The 25,022-nt window shown below is 33.3% G+C and overlaps 2 protein-coding genes across 3 annotated transcripts; one reads left to right on the top strand and one right to left on the bottom strand.

Annotated features, from left to right (window-relative positions):
• The first annotated feature begins 4,938 nt into the window (after window positions 1-4,938).
• Window positions 4,939-9,086, top strand: LOC107424542 (floral homeotic protein APETALA 2). 2 transcript variants are annotated; one of them, XM_048479507.2, is made up of 10 exons: window positions 4,939-6,257; window positions 6,391-6,416; window positions 6,595-6,625; window positions 6,778-6,865; window positions 7,091-7,236; window positions 7,374-7,418; window positions 7,588-7,682; window positions 7,796-7,983; window positions 8,111-8,317; window positions 8,434-9,086. In XM_048479507.2, the coding sequence occupies exons 1-10, from the start codon at window positions 5,659-5,661 to the stop codon at window positions 8,632-8,634; spliced, it is 1,626 nt and encodes a 541-aa protein (XP_048335464.1). In that variant the 5' UTR covers window positions 4,939-5,658; the 3' UTR covers window positions 8,635-9,086. The 2 variants fall into 2 exon arrangements, with proteins under 2 accessions (XP_048335464.1, XP_048335463.1); XM_048479506.2 differs by having other exon boundaries at window positions 4,942-6,257; window positions 7,793-7,983.
• Window positions 9,087-18,186: 9,100 nt separating this feature from the next.
• On the bottom strand, window positions 18,187-24,168 carry LOC107424511 (probable E3 ubiquitin ligase SUD1). Its single transcript, XM_048479498.2, has 9 exons — window positions 23,689-24,168; window positions 22,630-23,229; window positions 21,345-22,136; window positions 21,057-21,268; window positions 20,595-20,930; window positions 19,971-20,122; window positions 19,716-19,879; window positions 19,450-19,596; window positions 18,187-18,844 (listed from the first exon to the last, which is right to left on the bottom strand). The coding sequence occupies exons 1-9, from the start codon at window positions 23,980-23,982 to the stop codon at window positions 18,428-18,430; spliced, it is 3,114 nt and encodes a 1,037-aa protein (XP_048335455.1). The 5' UTR covers window positions 23,983-24,168; the 3' UTR covers window positions 18,187-18,427.
• Window positions 24,169-25,022: the final 854 nt, after the last annotated feature.

The following is a 25,022-nucleotide window of genomic DNA, read 5'->3' as shown; positions in this document are numbered from 1 at the left end:
ATTTTTCTTTCGTACTTATTCCTTTCCTAAGGAGGCAATTGCACGTCATCTCTTTGTATTTGGACCTTGTTATCCTATGAGTATCAACTCCATCTTAACATGTATGGTAAGAAATCTAGTGCATTTTAGCCACTACTTATTCCGTTTACAGAACTGACATTTAAAATTGGAGGATAGTTATATATATATATACTTTTTTTTTCCTTAAATTATTCGCTTGAAACAAGGAAAAATTGATTCATCTAGATCAAAATACAAGTAGTAGTATATATATAAAGATAGAGAATCTCTAGCAATAAATTTTATTTGGAATACTGACGCGACAATTTTTTCGAAAAATGGTTATATATTAGATTTATATTAATAACGATTTTTTAAAAAAATTATAGTCTATATAAATGATTTGGATAAAATTCATTCAAAATTTTTTTTTACATATGAACAAAATTATATTCAAGTTTGTAACTATATATTGTGTTAGAGTTAGTGACTCGAATTCTTGTTGACCCGATCCGAAAAGCTCGCGGTACGACCCATTTGGTGAAACTAATTTTGGAGAAAAATTTGAGGCTCTGTGGTGGAAGCGAATGTCTCTGGCCGATAGGCCCAAGACCGTAGCCTACCACTGAGCCCGACAGGGGTGCGGGGGCAGCCCCCCGCGGTATGGACCTGTTCAATTTTAGGGTTTTTTCGGTACTATATATATATATATATATTTTTGTTCGGCTGTAATTGGGGTTTTAAGGGTATCTCGATTTTGGCTCACCTTTGTATCAATCTTTCGATATTGGATTTGCTTCTCCCTGTCCCTGGTTTTTCCCGTCAAGGGTTTCCACGTAAATTGTGTGTTTGTTCTTCGTTTTCTTGTTTCCGTTGCTATTTGTTTTTCTCCCCATTCCGTAACATATTGAAATTTTAAATGGAATATCTTTTATTTTTATTATTTTATTTGGATCGAGAATCTCTAGAGTAATAAATACTATCATGAAGTATATCCTATTTTGGTTTGTTGAGTATACACAGAAAGTTGATAATTAAATTTTATTTGAGATAATTTTTACTTTTATTTTAAATAACAGAAAGAAAAAAAGAAATCGTTAATTCTTGACGTATTTATTATTCCTGAATTGTTTTATTCTTAAAAAAAATATATAGCAAGAGTAATATTAGTTTCAGTAATTGGCAAATAAATTGATAAAATAAAGAATTCCCAAATTCCTTTTTTTTTTCCGAATAATTGGAAACTAATTAATTCAACTAATTATAGCTAAAACATTTTGTATTATGTCTAAAATTCTTTAAAGAATATATAAATTTTTAAGTCATGTCAAACAAAACCTCACAATGACCTTCATTTTACAATTACTTAATAATATAAAATGAACCATGTTGTTAGTCCATGTAAGTGGACAACACTTCTAAAGACATTATCTTTACTCAACATGGTCATTTCAACTAACCTATTTGTTTTTATTACTTTCATACAAGTGGAATTGTGGAATTTTCAAACAATGCACTAATTTAGTGCAAGCCCACCTAGTTTATTAAAAAACTTTCTAATAATGTGGAATTCACAGAGAAAAATAAGCACTGTAACTCAACCACATCCACAGTAGAAGAAGTACTTACTTTCATTTCCAAATGTGGAATAAGAAAATAGAGAGAAAGGGAGAGATTTGTAACGTTTGTTAGCTACTATGTGGTAGTTGGATTTAGCCCTGTTTCCATTTCTCTACTATATTCAGAATACTAGTGGGGAAACCCTTCCATTGAAATAAAGCAAGAATAATGTATATATATATGCTTTATATAGACATATCAGCAATCACACATAGAGATTCATATTCACATCAAGCTTAGTTAAAAGACAAATATTATATAACTTCTAGACATGAAAAATTTTGTACCATTCCTGTTTTTTAATGTAAACCCCATAACTATATATAAATATGTATCTACATATATACATACTAATTATATATATATACACTCTTCATTGAGTTCATTACTAATTAAATCTGATCTTATACCCATTAATTTTGATTTTGTTCATTATATTTGCCTTGCAGTTTGGCAAAATCAGACACATCTTCTTTTTCAGATTTAAATACACGTTTAATATACATAAGAGCTGGAGCCACCTAATTCTGTAACCAGTCAGTGATTATTTGATATGTAAACACACATATATAAATATATAAATTTCTCTCCCCTACTCATGTGGACCATAACCATATGTGAATGTATATAGAGGCTGAGTAGCTTAAAAGTCAAGTTTTAGGCAATAACGCTATCAAGTTCCTTCATAGAGGATCCACATTTAATGCATTATTTTTAAGTTTAAATCTTCGTCTCTAGTGTGACATTCAATGAAGTCCACATATTATAGAAAAAGTGAGTACCCGAATTGGATGATTTAACCAATCTCCTTTACCAAGAACAAACCATATATGCTTTTCTTGCATATATGGAAGTAAATAAGATCATTAATTGTCTAGTGGGTGAATTAATGAAACCTAATTGGGCATACAAAATTGCTTACTTTTTTTGCGGGTATGTACACTATCCAACCTACATGCATAAATATATGCATGTATACATGCATACACATGTACAAGAGAAAATTGTTCGCGCATATACCTGCAGTATGCATAATTGTTTACTTTATCCTCAGAACAAACAAGTAAAATTTGTTCCCTTGGACTAATTTCATCACACTCATACCAACCACACAAATTTTCAAGAAATTAAAAATTTGATTAATGGTTAAAATCACTTTGATCAAAAGAATCTAACGGTGCAAATTGCGAGTAGAGAAAAATTAAAGATTAAATCAAGTTGTTAGGTTTGGAAGAGGTTAAGAATATTAAAGGCAGTGGGACCAAATGGTATAGACAAGAGAGAGAGAGAGAGAGAAGAGGTGGGCCTGGGCTTGATGCATAATTGAATGGAGAGGTAGGCCCACTTAAAAGGAACTGTTTCCACTTGGGGAAAACTACTTGTTCGACGTTAGCCTCGTCCCACTTCCATTAATGGAAGGTTTGTATTCGCTCCTTCACTATAAGTCTTTCAAGTCTCTCCAATGAAGGTTGATGAAAGAGGGATTAGACGCATTTTGGGTTGGGCCTCTTTGGAATTTTGTCTGGTGCGGTGTTACGTGGCCCGCTTTTTCACCCCCTCCGCTTAGGTGGCCCCCCCACTCCCACCTTAAACCATGTCTGTTTCTCTCTGACATACACCTCCCCCACCTGTTTTCACTTAATAAACAATAATAATAATATATATTATTTTATTAATCGAATTATTATTATTTTTTCTTTTTGTAAGAAGCGTATTTTATTTTTATTGTTTACAAAGTTTTATAATGCTGATGATGTCAAGGATGATGATATCTCTTAATCTACGAATCTATCTATCAATCTATTACTATGTTTTGAGTTGGCTTCAGCATTTAAGACACAAGTTAGACTCACGCTCTGTTTACTTTCTGTGTGTGTGACGCGCCCTTTGTTTATTTATTTTTAAGTGTCTGTCGTTGCAATTTCAAGTGGATTGCAATACTAAACCGTTTGAAATATATTATGCTGTGAAGGTAAAATTCGAAGGGTTACCTTTCCAACAAGAAAAAAATAAAAATAAAATAAAAAAGAATATTAACTTTTTGCCAAAAAGAAAAAAGAGAATATGAATATGATTTGAAATTTACAATTCTTTTAGAAGTATTTAATATTAATAAAAATAAAAAAAGAGGCAGTTTCATTAAACATGTGATTTTATAGAGGCAGTTTCATTCAACATGTGATTTTATAGTGTTTATAGGTAGATAAATCAAGGCAATATGATTTAAAAATAGACAAAGGAATCTTGTAAGAAAAAAATGGCATTTATTTATAGCAATTTAAGTACTGGAACATAATTCTATAATATATCTTGAATTATATAAGAAAAAAAAAAGTTAATGCATGTCCGAAAATGTAAATAAATATTTTAAGTCAAATAATGGAATTATTATAGCAATTATATGGGCATTGACAAAAGTAGTAAGGGGTAGGTGGCAATGGGTTAAAAAGTGTAAAAATATTCCATTCACAATTCACTAGGAGTAAAAATAAATAAAATAATAATAATAAAAATTAAGAAAAAAGGAAAGTGAAATAGACGCCAATGAGAAGGAGAGTGGGAGGAGAAAAATGGTCATAAATACGAGGTACAGCTTAGGAAGGCCATTGGTTCCTAGAAGAACGAAAGAGACAAAGGTGGCCCTCTTCCCGTACTCTTGGATTGGACTTTTCTGGAAAGGGTTTCCTTTTGCTACTATTATTCCCATTTCCTTTTTTGATACCAAACATCCCCCGTTCCCTCTTCTCTCTCCTCTCTCTCTCTCTCTATGCCGTGGCGTTTAGATAAAATGGTTATATGCACAATACATACAACCACCCCCTCCCTTGTTTCCCAAACTGCCCTTCGACCCCACTAAAATTTTCTTGTTTTTACGCCTTGTGAAAAGTGTGAAAACATGAAAAATTTACATGTATAATATATATATATATATATATATATAATTTTTTAAAGCAAAAAAAAAAAATATATATATATATGTATATAATTTTGGTAATAAAAAAGAAGTGACGTGAAGCAGGAATAATTAAATACCTAATAAAGGTAATTGAGTAATTAGCCATCTATTTTAGTCCTTGCGCTGTCTATTTCTATTAGTGGGTATTATAGACAAACAAAGAGAGAGAGAAATGCTTTTCGATTTGGTTAACGTGGGAAAGTTGTGTAAGAAAGAGATGGTTCTTTCTTTCCCATTTTCCTCTCTGATGCTCCTCCTTAGAAAACCCACCAATTACAAAAACAAACACATTTATGTTTTATATCGTATTTTATTAAATTAATTGTCGTAGAAAGAGAAAGAAAAAAGAAAAAGTAAACAAATTTTGAAGGACAAGGAACACAAAAAGGATTATAGACTATCATAGAGATGCCAAAAATACTAGACAGATAAAAAAAAAAAATTATGAATGATTGGAGAGAAATAAATTAATAAAAAAAGAGATACTTTTAGAGAGAGAGAGAGAGTGAATTATGAGTCATTGAAAAGAAAAGAGAGGCAAGTGGGTGAGAGGGAGAGAGAGAGAGAGAGAGAGAGAGAGAGAGAGGTATTAAGGGTGGGGTGTGATGCTTTCAGCTAAGCTTCGCTGAAAACTGGCCTCGTCTATGCTGTATTGGGCAGTTAGGATACAACAAGATCTTCCAACATCTCTCTTCCTTCTTTACTACCTTTTTGCAGCAACAATTACACCACCAATTACACACACACATAACCCCATCTCTCTCTCTCTCTCTCTCTCTCTCTCTGTCGTAGGTTTTTTTTTTCTTTTTCTTTTTTCTTCTTTCAGACACCCTCTTCGAGCTTTGAGTTTTTCTTTGTTTCCCATTATTTTATTCACAAAGGGAGAGCAACTTATTTTTGCGGCTCTAACCCACTTTTGAATTCTGGTTTCTTTGATTTGAGTTAACAATCAGAGAAATTTTTTTTTTGGGTTTACCCTTCTGGGTGTTTCTTTTATTATTATTTTTCTTTGAGGAAAAAAAATCGAATTAAAAAAAGCAGACAAGGTAGAGAGAGAGAGAGAGAGAGAGAGCGGAAAAAAAATGTGGGATCTCAATGACTCTCCTGATCAGAGGAGAGACGAAGAATCCGAAGAAGGGTGTTCATCCCAGAAGACTTCAATAGATGGAGACGATGAGAAAGGAAAACGGGTCGGATCGGTTTCGAATTCGAGCTCTTCGGCTGTTGTAATCGAAGACGGATCGGACGAAGAAGAGGACGGAGGAAGAGTTGGAGGAGGCGGCAGAATCAAGAAGAGAGGAAGTAATAGCAACAACAGCACCAACAACAACAACAACAACAGCAGCAGCAGTGGCAAAATATTCGGGTTCTCCGTGACCCACGACGATTCCATGGATAGTGATCCGCCGCCCGTGACCCGGCAGTTTTTTCCGGTCGATGATTCAGAAATGGGCACCGCATCTGGTGGTGGTGGAGCGGTGAGTGGAGGTGGTGGTTCATTTCCTCGAGCTCACTGGGTGGGGGTGAAATTCTGCCAGTCGGATCCTCTGGGAACCGGAAAGTCGTCGGTGGAAGTTTCGCAGCCGATGAAGAAAAGCCGGCGAGGACCGAGGTCAAGAAGCTCGCAGTATAGAGGAGTAACATTTTACCGGAGGACTGGTCGCTGGGAATCCCATATATGGTTGGAAGTTGACCTTGCTTAACGATTTTTTCTTTCTGTTTTTGTCCCTTTTTTTTTTTATGATTAAAATCTGCATAAACCAATCACAATTTTTATGTGTGTTTGGCTTTTCTTTGTCCCCTTTTTCATACAGGGATTGCGGAAAACAAGTTTATCTAGGTATGACTAAATTATCAAAATAACTATTATATTCTTCCTTTTTTTTCCTCTTAAGGTTTGAAAGGAAATTGGTCATTGTTGTCTTTGATTGCCCACAATAATTTTTTTTTCTTTTTTTTGTTGTGTGCGAAAATTTTTATTTTGATTTGGGTTTTGTTTGGATAATATGGTAATACAGGTGGATTTGACACTGCACATGCAGCTGCTCGGTAAGCAAGTTTGCCACTATTTTCTTTACAGTAAAAAACCTCTAATATATATATTGGTTTTTTTTCCATTTTTGTCTTCTTTTTTTTATTTCTATTTTTTTTATATTCATGATCATCTTCAAGCCCAAATAGAAACCAATTTTTCTATGCAGTGCATATGATAGAGCTGCGATCAAATTCCGGGGAGTGGAGGCTGACATAAATTTTAGCCTCGAAGATTATGAAGAAGACTTGAAACAGGCAAGTTGTGTCTGTTTTTTGCTTCAGAAAGAGAAAGGAAGAAATATATATTTCTAAAAATCTTATCTTGAACAGTTGTATACCTTATCTTCAACAGTATTTTTTATTTTTATATGATTTGCTTTGCTTTGCTTTTGATATTTAAGTCGTGCTATAAAAAAAAAAAAAAAAAAAAAAGAGCCTGAAAAGCCCTTTTTAACATTTGGAGATGATTAATGAACACAGATGAGCAATCTAACCAAAGAAGAATTTGTGCATGTACTTCGCCGACAAAGCACAGGATTCCCTAGAGGAAGCTCTAAATATAGAGGTGTTACCTTGCACAAGTGTGGAAGATGGGAAGCTCGAATGGGCCAATTTTTAGGCAAAAAGTAGAACCTTATGTTCTTTCTTCTTTATCATCTTTGCTTCATTTTTTTTTTTTTTGGTCAAAATATAATCACTTCGCAAAAATCCTTACGATGTAGATCATTGAAGATTTATTAAGCTTTCTTTGATTTTTTACCAGGTACGTGTACTTGGGCTTGTTTGATACCGAGATTGAAGCTGCAAGGTGTTGATAATGTGCTTTCTTTGATTTTGTCCCCTTTTTTTTTCTCTATTTAATCGTGTTCCAGTATATATGTTTTTTTTTTTTTCCCCTCTCTGTCTCTCTCTCTAATTGACCTAAAAAAAGAAGAAAATAGAAAAAACTGGTGGGGGTATTAATTATTTTGTTGTAGGGCTTATGACAAAGCAGCAATCAAATGTAATGGCAAAGAGGCTGTCACAAATTTTGATCCCAGCATCTATGAGAATGAGCTTAACACGACGACAGGTACATACGGTCAAATGTTAAAACAAACTTAATGAATCAACCTCCTTTTTGTCTTTAGCTTGGGGCATGTTGTAATGAAAGTGATTCTGTTTTGAAATTTCTTGTCTCAGTAGAACCATCAAGTAATGCTGCGGATCACAATCTTGATTTAAGTCTAGGCAATTCGAGCTCCAAGCAAAATAACAATGTCAGTAATCCTATTGGGATTATTAATCATACCCAGAATACAGCAATGGGTCAGCAATCTGGCTCGATGCCATTTGAAACAGATTGGAGGAATCAGCAGGGATACAGACCTAAGGTTACAATAGTTTAATTTTCAGACTCCCACACCCCCCCCTCCCCCGGGGGCCCATTTCTTTTTGGGTAATTAAAATTCTTGAAAAATTTATGTGTATTTTAATTAGTTTTACTGAATGAAAATATAGGTAAATCTGCAGCGGGAGCAGTGTGGAGGAGATGGTGATGGAATTAGAAGAGATGGGTACATGGAAAGCGAAACCATGCAGCTTCTGAGCCGAACCCATATTCAATCTCCGGCTGCTGTTATTGAAATGCATAGATATGGTGGGCAATTTAGGAGACCAGGAGAGACCCTTATGCCTCGTACTTTCCAAGCACAGCCAAATTACCATGTGGGTTGTCTTTGATTTTCTATAATTTTGGAGCTTTGCACATTTCAACAAATATTGTTTTAAAAGGCTCTCAATTTTTATTTTTATTTTATTTTTTTGGGGGTCTAATTTTGCAGATTCAATTGCCTAGCAGCAGTAATGGGGGTCGCATTGGGAGTGATCTTTCACTGTCTGTAAATGATCAACAACAATGGCAATCAGGTTCTTCCCAAATATTTGCAACTGCTGCAGCATCATCAGGATTCCCACCGCAGATTAGAACCACACCCAATTGGCTGCAGAAAAATGGGTTTCATTCTCTTGCGAGACCCTCTTGATTTTTGTCTCTAAGTTCTTTTTCTGCCTTAGCCACCCCCATCCATTTAATCTTGTCTTCAGATCCAAATTAATCTCCATGCCTCTCTATTTTGTAAGCATGTAAAGATGAAAGGCTCTTTCTTTTGAGACTTCTTTTTCTCCTTTCCTTTTAACTGTTCTTAGCTTCTTACCCTCTGGGAAAATGTTGGTCAACCGATCAAACTAACATATGGATAAAATCTTTCAACTAGATATTCTGAGTTCTGACTAAAAAAATCGCCGATCTCTTCTATAAGAAATCTTTGAAAAATGGTCGCTTTGCAGCCTTTTAGTATTAACTACTGTACCTGTTTTGTAGTGTTATTTGTTTTGGTTATTATTTTACCATCTACATACGCTGTTACGCCGCTTATATTTGGTACCCTTTTGTAAACTAATATATTTCGAATCGGGCTTTTTCTATTTTATGTTATATTTTTGCTCTATATGAAAAGAAAGGACTTTGAGAGGAACGAATACTTTAATTCCCCAACAAGGTAAGTCCTTTTAAAATTATTCGTAGAAGTTTGTTAAATAAGTGGGGAAAAAATTTGAAAGCTTAAAAATTTCTATTAAGGGAGGGTTAGAGACGTGAAATTCAGGCATACGAAAATGGGTATTTTGTTGTGTCTTGGAAATATCACCGGATGGTGATGAATAGTCACCATCATTGGTGTCCTTTGAATCAGTTCTCTCTCTCGCTCAAAAGCAGTCGGACACTGCTATTATGACGAGAGGGACGTATCATTGTAGCCCAAAGCTTCAGAGTACGCAGTGAGAAAAGAGGGGAAAATAAAAAAAAATTAAAAAGGGAAAAAAGAGAGCGAGAGATGCCAAAAATAAAGTGGTATCAATCTTGAACATAATTGAATATTTCAAGGCATTAATTTGATTTCACTTCATTGGTCAGAAAATGAAAGCAAAAAACTATGATCGGCTTGTTTAGGTAGGTGAAATTGTGATGATTTTGCAATTGGGCATGTAAAATCTGCCAAGATAAGCTTCAAAGTGATTTCATACTTATAAAGTCTTCAAGATTCTTTTTTGACCAGTATAATCCAATTAATGTTGTTGACGATTTATTTCATATTTTTATGTATGTAGAGGTATTTTTTTTTTTGGGGGGTCATTTTTATGCTAAATAAACAAAAGTGAAAGTGGTCCAAAGCAGTAAAACCACGCGCCATTGATACTTTATGGAGTATCCTAAAAGGGAACAAAGCGACTATGTCGTGTAGTAGGATTAAGCCACTCTCACTAGATCCTTTCCTTTGCATCGGATCTACGAAACACTGCCAAAAACCTCAGACACACAGATTTCATCTCCAACTCCTTATCTTTCATGCTTTTTACCATTAAATCTCTGGCCGGTATCAAATTTTTTTTAAAAAAAAAAAAAAAAAAAAACCCAAAAAGAAAATAAAAGATAAAAAGGAAAAAACGTAACCATAGAGCATCTGTGTTGAATAATATGACCACACCCTGTTGAGAAAAAAATATATACATAGGCAAAGGAAAATGAAAGAGATTGGGGAATCAAAAACAGTAAAGTTAGATAATAGGAGAGAGAGTTGGCTTTTGGAACAACTTTTTGAGGGATTTAAAAATAGATAAGGGGGTTTCCATAAATGGAATTTCTTCAAAGGTCGGAAATCGTTTGAGGATATGTTTCTTCCTTTTTTTTTTCTCTTTTTTTTTTATATATTTTTTTGAGAAATAATGAAAATTATTATTTTTATTAGTATTTTTGTGGATATTTGTTTTGTGTCTGATATTGTGTGTGTGTATATATATATATATATATTGAATTGAATATTTGATAGACTGTGAGTGTGACTGCGACTGGGACTTGACTGTGAAGGGGTGGCATCAAATTGGTCCAAAGATATATACTGGTGACCATATGTGTTAGATCGCTTTCATCATTCACTCAGACAAGCTACTACTTTGGTTTCCCTTTCTGTGACGCGCTTGCTTAAATCTTTATTTTATTTTTTTTACCATCTCTCTCTTTCTCTACAAACACCCACCCATGTCATCTTTACTCCATTTTCTGCTTCCATTCACCTTCCATTTTTGGTATTCTTTTGGGTTTGTTTCCATCTAAACAAATTTATACCTATTTTGCACCTTTCTTTACCGGGGGGGCCAACTAATCTAATTTGGGATGTTAGAGTTCTGTTGCCATATGCTTGTTAATTGGGTAATGCATGTGAACAAGTTGTACATGGAAACCATTTCCTTCAGGGGAAAAAAAAAAGAAAAAAAAAAGGTCTAGTTTATGTTTTGGTTTTTATATGTAAGGATTTTAGAGCTAGCACGTTGAAATTTTGATTTTAATTAAACTTGATTCCTAAATGCCTATAATAGTGTTTAAGTTCGTAGTACCGTTTGCCAAGCAGAATAGAAATCCCACAGGCTAGGCCATGGGAGGGGTCGATTAGGACAAGTTAGGGTAAGTCATTTTGAATAAAGTTATTTAGGATTTGGGATTGGGATTAGTTTGATACTAGTATGAGTTACTATTTTAATTATGGTTTAAAGTTTAGTTAAACTCGAAACTTGATGAAAGTTTTTAAAGCAGGTCATTGAATTGTGTTTTAGGGGGTAATAAAATTTTCAGGAGATCATTTGATTATGTTTCGGGGATAAGAAATTTGGAGTTTGCTATCGATTACATCTTCACAACGCATGTTAATTAAAGTTTTAGCAAAGACGAGAGCCATATATTCGTGAACGTCACCTAACAGATGAGTTGAATACAAACATATGAAGAAAAGCTTATGTATCTTGTGGAAATACCAATCTTAAATTTGTTTACTTTTATTATTGCTTTTTAACATTTCATATGGGGGATTTGATTTCAAGTAATTGATTGAGGAAATAGTGGCTTTTACACTAGCTGTTTCTGCATGGGACTAATCTGTTTCCAGTTCTGTTTTGTGCTCATATAAAAAAAGAAAGTAATGTTTGATGCTGACCAAAAAAAAGAAAGAAAAGTTGGTTTGGTGCTTGAAAACTAAGAAGAGTCTAAATACGGCCACAAAACAAAAAAATGGGAAGTTATCGGAAAAAATAATAAGAAAGAAAAGAAATTGTAATACTTTCTAGAAATTTTATACATTTTTAATGAAAATATATGGTCTTTCACTTTCCTTTTCTTTTTTACTAGAATTACATTACTTCAAAAAAGGAAAACGAAAGATCAAAAAAGTAATATTGCAATTAAGGTTATTAAATAATTTATGTAGCTAGATACAAAGTAAAGAATCAATTAGTGCATTGTCTAGCATTTGGTTCAATGAAATTGAGTGGATTTATGCACAAATATTGAATCTTTGCTTTTGCCCCCTTTTAGGCAAGTAGACCATAAAATTATGCTGAAAGGCCCTTTCTTGTGTCAAATTACTCAACCAACCCATTATCTGCTAGAAACATGTGAAAGTTTAATATGAGATCCAAAAAAAAAAAAAAAGTTCCTAGGGAGATTACCCTTAATGTTTTACCAAACCTTAATAAATCACGGGACTCCATGACATTGGTGAGCTCATGAATGTCCTATCACAACCAACAATCTATTCTTTCACCAAAAAAACCAAAAAATTTATCTTCATAAAAGCCAAAAGAAAAAGGGAAAAAAAAAAAGTTACCAAAGAAACGAAAACCTATAGTAATTAATCTCATCCACTTATATATATATATATATACACACACACACACAAAAAAAAAAAAATATATATATATATATACACAAATTAGTTCAATATTCATGAGATTGCAAATAGAATAGCACTTTCTCCCATAATTACCTTTTTTTATTTTTTTTGAATACTCCCCCACATTTCCTTAGTCTTACAAAATATAAAACAGCGGGATATTTGGATAATTGGACCCAAACAAAAAAAAAAAAAAAAAATCCTCGTGACTAGTGAGTTGTAAATGCAGCACCTAGAAAAAATATAAGGTAGGTTGGTCCATCATGTATCCCTTTATCAAGAAATAGTTTGATGCTCTCAAACAATGATCATTAATTAACTGTTACATATCTGCTTAATTAGGATAAGGACTTCTATTAAATTCCATTTTCCATGTTGAATAGTCATGTTTTGTATTTTAACCAAAACAATAAATTTGATTATGACTTGCTTTCCCAAAACAAAAGAAGACTTCAATTAGGTCTATCTAATTAATAAAAGAGTGCATTTAGTTTTGGTAATCGAAATGTATCATAACCAAATTTTGAGCCCCCTGCATGACCGATCTTCTGGAGGAGAAAAATAAAGTTCTGTACTACATTTGTATGTTTGCTTGTTTGTTTTTGTAAGGCAATTATAATAGATATATTATTTTTTTATATATAAAAAAAGGAAAACATAAGTTTAATTATGGTAATGATATAATGAACAAGCAAAACTAATTGTTTACTTGTAAGACAGATTCATTATAGTTAATTAGAATTTCATTCAATTTTGGTAGTACATAATTAGTCTATCAATATATAAGTTCATAAATTTATAGAATTGTTTGGTTAGAATTATGTTTTCGAAATAAAATAAAAATGTGTTGACATCTAAAATATTTATGATATTATTTCTATTAATGAGTTAATATTAAAATTTTAATTGAAAAAATAACAAATTTTAACATTTGCCATATAATTAAATGATCAACATAAAGGTGATCAAAGCTGTATAAGTCTATAACTTTTATTATGTTCACATTCAGGGATCAAGTTTGGCAGTCATTTACCCAATCTACAAGCCAAAAGGATGTTTTGTTCATACCATAAAATTATTTAAAAAATATATAAAATATATATCTGTCCCTGCAAAACATTTAGAGTCTTGATGGGTACTGTAATTTTTTTTTTAATTTTTTGTTATGGTTGATATTCATTGCTTTTCACATCCCTATAGTTTAGGCAGCAAATTAGCAAAAACCTGCCCAAGTACAAAAATTCAATTGAAGGAAAAGGTAAAAGTCAAGCATATTAAATTTAGTGTGGAAAAACAAAACTAGAATTACAAAGCCACAGACCACTTTAAATGAAGAAGGTTGGTTTTTTTTTTTTTTTTTTTTTTTTTTTTTTTTACTGGGCGCAAATAGGTAGATACAGAACCGACTGATTGGAAAGAAGTTTCATGAAAAACTCTTGAATAATAACTATTACACAGTTAAAAAGTAAATCTTCCCCGATTAAAATAATAATAATAATAATAATAATAATAAAGTCATCGTACTTCCACATGCCGACCTGCAAAAACTTCCACGCGTTATTAATGTTTTGGGTAGAAAGGAGGAGGGATTATAAATGGAGTGGGAAAGCAAATTCTAAAAGTTATGTTTTCTACCACAAAATTATTTATACTATTAGTTATTATTTCTCTCTTTCTTTTGTTTTGTTCTCGCAAGTGAAGCAGCTGGGTATTTTGAAAGACTTTCCAAGTTTGGAAAGATTTTTGATGAAGAAATGGTAATGAGGGAAAAGACAAGCATCTCCAACCATTCGTTCCCTGTGAGGTGGTATCATAGTCATACTATACAATAAGAGTGGGTGTGGAAAAGTAGTGGCTTAGACTTCAATATAAATGCCAAGGCCTTACATGTTAGGCATGCATCCCCCCACTCCACAGTTCCCTCATTATGACATACAGGTGGATGAAAAGCTCCATGGTGTGCTTCCAAAACCTTTTTCTTGGTCTAGTACATGTATGAATTGATGAGAGTGTTCTACTTCTACAAGTTTACTCCTAGCTATATTGACTATATAATTTATATATACAAAATTTTCAATATTTGATTAATCAGTAGTTGTTCTAATTTTATATTGGAAACCATATAGTTTGCTAAGTGTTGAATGTTGTTATTGTTTAATTAAAAGTTTGATTTTAAATCATTAATTAAATGATACTCTTTGATATTTGAATTTCTAATATAAAATAACAATATATCCCTATAAATCAAAATTATTATTATATATAGCCAGCAGTCTTTTATCCAAAATTCTTAATAAATTTTCACTTAAAATTCATCCTATTATCAGTAATTTGGTATCTTTTAGAGCATTGTTATAGAATTTTTTTAAATATATCATGCTCTTTTATTTTAAATAATCAACCTTTTAAAAATAGTGACTCTTCATTTTGATTATTTAATATAAAAATTAATTTGACTATCCAAATGAAAAAAATCAAATCCATTCTTTATTCCAATATTACATTGATTTGATTTAGGATAGTTGGTGCATTTCCTCTTTTCATTAAACTTGTATTGGTACTTCAGTCCTTAAAATTTATTTTTGACGCTTTGATCCTTGAAATTGAATTTCATTTGAAAAAATAGTTTTTAAAGTGTCAAAATATGATCAATTTAAGAACTATTTGTGCAATCAAGATTTGAATTTAGAGACCAAAGTATAAAAAATTTGAGTTCAGGAACTATAGCACCAAAATATGTTTAACTAAAAAGGAAAACTTTTAATTTATTATATATAACATGTTCTCATACTACTAATATAATATATAAAGAATATTAATTCACATAAAAAAAAAGATGAGTATAAAAAGAGCAATAAATGTTTATTAATAAAATATAAATTAAGAATATTGTTGAAGATCCTGTTAAATTTTACTCTTTTAATAAGAAGTGTTTTTTATTATGAAAAATATGTTTATTATTTCAAAATAAATATTTATAGATAAAATACAAATTAAAAGTATTAAGCGTATAGTTGAAAAACTTTTTAAATTTCACTTTTTTATTAAAAAGTGTTTTTTATTTCAAAAAGCACCTTGGAAATGCTCTTACTACTTTATTACTGGTATGATGAATCTATGGATAAGACACCTTGTCTGTGTGTGTGTAATTATATATATAGAGGCATGTTTTGCTCATTTACCCGAAGAAACAAAAAAAAAAAAAAAAAAAAAAAGACATGTTTTGTTCTAAGAGACCTTGTCTGTGTGTGTATGTGTGTAATTGTATAAATAAAGACATGTTTTGTTCATTTACACCACACACCCCCCCCACCAAAAAAAAAAAGAAGAAAAAAAAGACATGTTCTGTTCATTATTCTGTAACATTGAGGATATGTCATGATAATAATTATTTTTATAACTTAAAAATTACTTTTTAAAATTAAAAAATTATGTATATTTCCAATGAACTTGTTGGACTGTTAGCAAATAAATAAATAAAGAAATGAAAGAAAGCAACGGATAAATATATAAATATGATTCTACAGTAAGTTTTTATTTGCTAAAGAATATTTTACGGATTTTTAATTGATTTGGTTTGTTTAATTGTGAGGAATGAATGTAGGCGGTGTTTTTTTCCGCGAAATTTTCTATGTAGTTCTTAATTACTTTTGAGTTCATCATGAACCAGATAGAGAAAAGATTCCTGGCATTTAATTGCCAGTTTTATTTGAATCTGTGCCTCTACTGTCTTATAGATTAGCTCTAGCTGAATAATAATTTTTATTTTTATTTTCCTTCTTTCTTTCCTGTCTTAGCTTGCAATCTGCATGGCTTCAAATGCAAGAATGGACATGAAAAGTTTCAACTCAAGTTGGTTGGATTTTTAGGTAGCATTGCCAGAACTAGAGAATCTTTCAATTTAATTTTTTCATTCTGTTTATTGATTCATATAACTAGACTTTAATTATACCCTTTTCATTCTCTTTAATCATTCAGAAACAAGATATTTTAACCTTTCGAAGAAAAAAAAAAAAAAAGAAAAGAAAAAAGATATTTTTATGGTATTTAAACAAATGCTTTCAATTTTAATATTGGTGTGTGTACAATTTCCAGTTATAGTTGAAACTCTCTTTCCGCGTTAATTCAAAGAAAACCAAGACATTGAAATACATTCCATACTAAACAAATTCCCACGACAATGAATCATTCCAAAATTTCCCTCTTCATGATATTGGCCAGATATTTCCTTTTGCCATTAATAAAAAAGCTTTTTTTTTTTTTTTTTTTTTTTCTAAATGGGAAAGAATAGCAGGTCAATATCTAATAAGTTTTAATTTCCGATACAAACTCAAGAGAAATTAGTGATGAAAGGCAAACAAACACATCACTCAACAAAGAGATGACTGTAACCATTTGATGCTTGTAAAAATTGCTTAGGCGACATGAAGGAAACTAAAACTTTCCCTTTTAAGCCAGAAAAGGATTTGATTACGAGATTCCAAATTGGGAAAGATGACTTTGCATTTGTATTTCTAATTGATGGTTTTCACTAAAAAGGGTGGTAGTCTCATCATGCACTAATTGTGGCGAGCACCCATAAAAAGTAGAGGATACCACCTACCATTCCAAATTTAGGAAAAGAGTTATGGTTAAAATATTAAAAGGATTCTTTCTCAATTGGGTTATTTTATTTTAATTTGTTATTATTATTATTATTATTATTTTATTTCCTAGATTGTTTCAACTTTGTTGCATATAGGTGGACTATGGGGCTACCCTCTTTTCCCTATAATGGAAGAGTGTTGGTCTTTAACGCTATCCTTTTTCTTGTCACCCACCTTCCAATTTCAGATTTGTTTCATTTGCTAAGCTAAGCATATACCTTCAAAAATCAATGTCTCTAGCTTTTTCTTGCAACTTTGAAAGACCAACTAGAAAACAGCTAGGTTTGTTAGATAATTATGTTCCAACACCCTTTTCTTGCAAGTTTGGAGTAATGTGAACAGAGATATTTTCAACAGTTCGCTACAGATTCTTCTTTATACTACCACTATTGGCATGTATTGGGATCTTTGTAGCCTCCGATAATAGGACATTCCAGGCACTCTAAAGCACTCTATAAATGGCGGGCCCAATTGATTGAAACAGCTTAGGGCTTTGGGTATAGCCCTAGCGTTCAGGCCATGCCTATTCTTGATTCCCTTTCTATCTTGATCATCGTCTAGGCCGGCCTAGTCTCCAGCTCCACAAAAACATAAAAACTGGATTTTTATAGATATCAGACCCACGTGTTTTTCCCCATCAAACTTAAATAATAAGAAACTAATAATTTAGTTACATTGTATGTGGAATTTCAAAATATAATGATGTAGTTATATCTTTTATTTTTTATTATTATTATTATTTCACATATTTACTTTAATTTTCTGAAAATTTTATTTTACTGCAGTTTTTTTCTTTTCAATTTTAAAGTATATTGGATACTTTAATATCAGTTCATACTCAAAACACTTTCCTGTTGGAGCACCATATTAACCTTTTACCCAAGGAAAAAAAAAAAGTGTTTCCACCTTATATTTGGTTAGGAGCACCACAATCATCTCCTTTCATGCGTGAAGTGTTAACGTTTAGATCTCACAAGAATAAAAATTCTAAGAAAACGGAATTAAATTCAACGTCTATATTTTGCATCCATGAAATTGATTTTTTGGAATTAGTAAATGGAAAAATCTCTCTATTAAGTTTTTCTTCATCTCATAGCAGCCAGAAAAGTTCCGCAAATTTTTCGACCGTCAGATGTCTTGTTTGATCAAAGGTTGGTTAGCACAAATGAAATTTCAAAAGCATAAACTATTTTTTTATATTAACAAATACCGCCATGATGTGTTGCTCCGCAATTGGGCTTGATATATGTACAACCTGTCTATTCTATTTCTAATTTACATGACAGTTTTGGTTTTTGTGAGAGTAACAGTTAGTAAACTCTAAGCCTTTTTCAAGTAGTTCCCAACTACTCACATTTTACAGTTTCGATGGCACCGTCTAGCTAGCCGTCTCATGACCATGAAGATTAGCACTATTGCAATTCTACTTCATTCCCCACCTCATTTGGCTTATTACTAACATCTTCCCCATAGTTTTGCAACCTCTCACCTACACGGTAGCGATCATCTCTGATTGAGTTGTGCAGGTGAATTACCCATGCACGGATGATCTTTGCACAAAACCACACGATGCTTAAAGCGAAGCAGCCAGGCAACACAAACCGGTGGATGGCTGAGTCGACTAGAATGGGATATCCAAGCATGGTTAATACCAGTCTGGCAAACATGTAAGGAACACAAAGTGCAAATAGCAGCCTTATCATCATTGGCACCAAAATCTCTAGGAACAGCCATAAGGTGGGTTGTTGGGGGAGACCATGATTAAGCACCCGCTCAAACTTCACCAGCCAACTCCCATCCATAGAGAAATGCATGCTATCAACCATTCTCTGTGAAAGCACAAAAAATACATCATAAACATACAAAAAAAGAGGCATTACGAATATGAAAAAAGCATGTTTATGTTTGCACAAGAGCCTCAATCCCTACTTGGGATCTAATACATGAATCCTTACCAGGACGGGACTCTCCTATGAATTCTGTTCCACTATTCACTCACATCTAGAGGCTAGCGCTACATTCTTCGGTGCGCATATCCTTCCTAATCACTGCTAACCAGGTCATACTTGGACTCTCTCTACTTTTCATTCATATTTGAATTAATCTTACTCTTCCCACCACTACAGTGTATTCATGTCTAGATCATTTCAAGGGCTTTACTTCATTCTATCCTAAACTGAAGCTAGTTTTAACTTAGTATGAACATCTAACATGACTAAACTACTTCAACATCCTGATAACTATACATTAAATTTTATTTAATTCCGTCCACCAGAAAGAAGCTAATAAACATAGTCATCTCATCTATGCCAACAATCTTTGATTTCTTCTCACATGTATTGTTCATGCTCATCTGCATTGATCACATATTTAATTAATTACTATGACAATGGCTGATTTATGCATGCAAGTCCAAAGGAAGAGAACAACTCACCAGTCCGATTAAAGTGACAATGAAGATGATACCAAGTACCCAATCTTGAAACAAGGTGAAAACTGAGCTTTCATCAAAAGGTACTCGTATTGGCAGAATTACCATGAGGTCTACCAGAAGACCACTCAAAATTGGGATGAGAACGACCTAAAAGCATTGTTCTAGGTTAGAGAGGAAAACTACAGGAAAAAAAATAAAAAATGAAGAAAATGAAAAACTATTTTTCTTGTAGCAGAAATAATTTAAAAAGTAATCAGATTTCTTACCCACAAGAGCACAAGAGCACAACTCTTAAAAGCAGTTACAAACCACCTCCAGATTTGGCTCAAAAGAACCACCACTCCTCTGGTTTGAACATGCTCTACAGCATGTTTGGCACCAATCATTACAGCTCGCATAATGCAGGTTCCGATAATGAAAGAATATACATCTACATAGTAAGGCATGAATAAATTTCAATTCCCTGTTCAAACATATCAAATATATCATATAAGATGGATAGTATACTATAGCAAAATTACCATCATACGTAATTCCATGAGATGTAAGGAGGTGAGAAACAGCTTGAAAGAGTGTCCGTCCAAGTAAAAGAGGTACAGCCATTATCAATGAATTAAAGATGAGTGCAGTCATCCATCCCAGCACCAGCAGCATTAGAATGCGTAATGCAAATCTGCACCAACAAAAAGAACCCTGCTTTCATGATTCTAATACCAAGCAATGGAGTGTAGGAAAATATTGTCCTTGGTGCAAACCTAATAATACCAAAAAAATTTTTTAAAAAATAAAAAATAATTGCAAGACTCCTCACTATTTTTGTCCAGCATAAAACTTCTAATTGATCCAAAAGTAGTCAGCCCATTCATGAGGTGACTTGAATGAAAAACTAATACTAGAACCAGTCAGACAAAAAAAAATTACTTAAAAAGCAGCTATGGAAACTATGGTATCAACTAAAGATTTACTAAAAGTTATTAGCTTAAAGAAAAGAATAAAACGCAAAATAATATCTGTTGTTGCTACATGAAAGGTTTACTGAGAGATATATAGCCATTGTTAATTAGATTAACGAATAGAGACAGAAATTTATTGGATTCAAGGTACATCGTAAATAAGAGAATCAAAACATAATACTAATTACTCACTCAGAATCAGCCTCTTCTTCCCTGTCCTCTTCGATAACATCAGCATTATCAGATGTACAAGTGCCTACAATTGAACCTTCAAGGATTGCAACAACTGGTCCAACTACACTATGTACTCTTTGCCGCCTTGCTGGTTCAACATTTCCACCATTTCCCTCATGTCTAGGTAGTAAGAAATTTTTTAGCCCAAGTATTGAGCCAACAACAATAAGCCATTTGCGCAGAAGGGCTTTAAATGTCGCAGATGGATAGTAAAAACGGACAGTACACGGAAAGCCAAAATGAAAAAGGCACCTCCTCAGAATCACAGCAGCAATAGTTGTTGTATCTGAGTAACTGCATTTCAACCACACAACCATGTTGAATAAAACTGGACAAAAAATATGCAAAACTATGTCTTTCTTGTGTAATGGATTAAAGAAGAGATCATAGAAGCCACAAGGCAGAAGCCGAGCCACTTACAAAAGAGTAAGGGGGAAAACAGAGGGTGCAAATTGAATAACTAGTTTGGTTGGCAAAAACACCAGCATCACAATCAGACTCCCATGAACACCAACACTCAATAGAAAGAAGCATATATGCTTGTAAGTAGGCCGTTCAATAATCCTATTGAGAAAGTTGTAGTTTGGATCGGCAATGTCTGGAAGAAAGAACAATACTCCATCACGTAACACCTATCAGGAGCAGATATGACAGTTATCACATCAACCAGATCACCAACAGAAAGTAGTTATGGTGAAGAAATCATACCTCTTGAATACGGCTCACATAAATAAAAACATATAACAGATAGCAATTTCCAGCCATCCAGTAAGCCAAGGACATCCCAACAGGATTTTCTACAATTAACTTAACCCTCTCAGCAATTGTCTGCCCAAACATTCTCAAGGTACAAACATCTAACCACCAGCCACACATCAAAGGAAACATGCCGACTTTAATCCCCAAGATAAAAGTAACTTTCACCATTGTCAGAAAATGGCTATACACCATGGTAACAACCAGCCAAAGTAGTGAAAAAAAATTTCTGACCAGGGGCAGGGTTGCGTCTAATATAAATGCAGTACCAAAAAACCTCTGCATGGTAAAAGACTCACCCCTAGCATAACGCATCATAGTTACAGTCCCAAGGTAAAACATAAGAAATAATAGAGTGACCATGTATCCAATGAAAAGAGTAGCATCATCAGTCAGGTGATATGTTCCATCCTTTTGTTCACCATACAAGCTGGCTGAAATTGATGTACTAATACTATCTGGAGCCTTTTCCATTTTCGATATCTCTGTATTTAGAATCTCTGTAACTCCTGAGCTTGGCATGCCAACTGCATAACTGTCTGATGAAAAATATGAGATGGCAACCGATGCATTCTTTAAAACATTCACTAACAGAAGAGTTGACTCTGTCATTGGCATCATTGATGACAATATTTGTGTTGTAGCAGAAGAGAAGAGCCATGATTGAAGGGTAATAACACTTCGTCCTAAGGAAAAGGGTAAAAGAACTATGACAACAATGAAAACCACATTGCTGGCAATAACCTACAGAAAAAACAGAGTTATTCACACACATGTAAGAGACTTCCACAATAAAGAAGAGCTAAACTCCAAAGCCTCATATATCATAAAGCATACAAATGGTGAATAAGTGTGTTCAATTAATATGCATCCTACTTAAATGCCATATAGGTCCATGCCGTTTCAAAAAGAATGATAAAGTATAAGATGGAATGCTTTTAATCCATTTCTTCTTCCCTTTTTCATGCTTTGTTCCCTGAAGTAGTATAGGCATGACTTGACCTCTTACTAGTGACACATGTCCATTCCTTCTAGAAAACCAGCAATATACCATCAAGACATTTGGAATGTCATAAGTGCAGAAAGGACTTGTGTCTAGTGAAGAAACAGGTAATGTCAAATGCTCGAAAATTTACAAACTGACTGAGAGGGAAAGGAAAAAATCAAGAACTAAAGGACCACAACTAACTATAGAAATTGACATGACCAAACTATCCATGGAATGTAACAAGCTTACCATAAACGCAGTTTCATCATAAACAAAAAAGGGAGCCCGCATGTTAACAAGTTCATCAAAGGGTGCCACTTCTGCAATGCCAACATGAGCACTAAAACGGGCTAGCAGCACCTCCCACCAGCCTAAAAGGAATATTATGTTTCTTTTGATACCGTGGAGAACTCTAGTGATTCCCCATCTTCTACCGGCATCTGCCATATCTCGATTTGGAACAAAAAACCTATTAACCAAAAGTTGAGCTGCTCCTGGCTCTTGCAAAAGAATAAACTTCATGAAAGTGACGCCAAGAAATATATATGCTATCCCAAGTGAGAGAACAAAACCATGCACGCAATCCGCGAAGATAACTGAGGCATTAAGATGACTCAGAAATACACTCTGGGCTTCACCAAAACTCTTTATGAAAGACAACTCCCAAATCCAATGTGTAACAAAAGGAACGACGAGAAGCCAAACGAAGCATAAATAAACAAAACGCTGCAAAAGTCCTAACAGACGGAATACTTTTACAGCAATCCCAAGAACAAACTCCTGAGGCGAAAGCCTAGCCGGAGCATTCTCAGCGTATATAGGGGCAAATGAAAATGCATGCTTGCAAACCTGCAATTCCCAACGTAAAAATACAGTCCATCATTTTGATGAAACCAACAACATGTTTATACACGCATTAATCATGAATGAGATAAAATTCCTGGAAAACTGGTAAACATACAAAAGCTAACTCAAAACCCACGCCTATTGTTCTTTGATGTCACAAAGATTAATTTTTCTTTTTTTTAATTACTACTTTTTAAACAAAACAAGCGGCAAGAGAGCGACGACATTCTGAACAAGGTGTGCACATTAGAAAGATAAGCAGCTCGTCAATTTAAGCACTATAAAAACTCCTAATACATTACTGACGAATAGCAATAGCGTATAAAAACCCTAACTGCACGCCCAAAATTCAACATCCATAGCTGAAACAACCTTTCAGGAAAAGCGATTCCTACATTCAGACACACAGACACAATCGGAGCCGAGGATAAGAGGATGAAATAAACCAGGACGAAGAAATACCTCGCAACGGGAAATTTTCCGGCGGTTGAGCCACTGAAGAAGGCATTCCTGGTGGACGTACTTGATGGTGCCACGGCAAGCACAGGGGTATTGGAGCGGGTTACCCAGCTCACTCGGGTTACGGCATATCCTACATACGTCCTCATCTTCGTCGACTGTATCGCCGCCGACATTGGTCGACGAAGGATCCGAAGGCGGAGGATAACCTGCGGGACCTGAAGCTTGAATTGAGTCGCCGCCTTGCCATCCCTGGTCCTTTCCGACAGCAGACGGCGCTGCCGCCGCACCTTCCATGGCAAGGTTAATGGTTTGCCGTGCACGCTTTCTCTCTTTCTATTCGGAATTTCGGATGATGATGACTATGCTTAGTCTCTGCGAGGGAAAATGGTAATGGCTACAGCACAAGTACGGAAATTAGGGCCCATGGCTGGCCTGGTGCTGCTTGGAGACGCCACACGTCACAAAACAATGGCATCAACTCTTGACATTGGTCCGAATCCGATTGCTTGTAATTATTATAATTATTAATTATTATTTTATTTCTGTTTTTTTATGCCTAAACATTTTTTTAATAAGACAATTATCTTACTAAAAGCATCTTTGCTTTTTGAAACAAACAGCGTTTGCTTTTAAGAGCATAGTTAAGCATAAGCAGTAAAATTTTAAAAATGTCTTTTAATAACACTTTGTATATTATTTTTTTTTTCTATAAACATTTATTAGTATGTCAATTTTTCTTTTTTAGGTACGAATTTTTTTTAATTATTAATAATTAAAATAAAAATTAATAATTTAAATGAAATAATAATTTAGTTAATAAATGAAAATATTTAATATTTAATATAAAAAAACAGATTTAACTCTTTCTATTTGAACAATTAAACCCGTTAAATCGTATTACATAATAATTTTTTTCAACTATTATATTATTTCTAACATAAAATATATATATATATATATATACTTCTCTTTATATTTTTTTATTTAATATTAGATGTTGTTTTGTAAAATTTTAAAAATTAAATAAAATGAAAAAGATAAACAGGAATTTGATGCGTAAACAGTTATTTTGATACAAAGATAATTCATTTCTGTCAAAATGGTGCAACAAATATGTTTGGAGCAAATTTTCACTAAATTTTTACTTTTTGCATTAAAATTAGCGCTTAGTTGGATATGTTCTTAAAGCCTACTGATAATAAGAGATCAACTTATTGAGAAATAGCAAACATGGGAATGTATAAAGAATCCCTAGGAGATCCTAACATTGGCTCAGTGATTTATTTATTTATTTATTTTTTGGTTCTTCTTCTTCTTCTTCTTCTTCTTTTATG

Source organism: Ziziphus jujuba, chromosome 7 (genome assembly GCF_031755915.1).
Source record: "Ziziphus jujuba cultivar Dongzao chromosome 7, ASM3175591v1".
NCBI lineage: Eukaryota > Viridiplantae > Streptophyta > Magnoliopsida > Rosales > Rhamnaceae > Ziziphus > Ziziphus jujuba.
The sequence above is the reverse complement of the archived record's forward strand: the minus strand, read 5'-3'. Positions and strand labels throughout refer to the sequence as shown.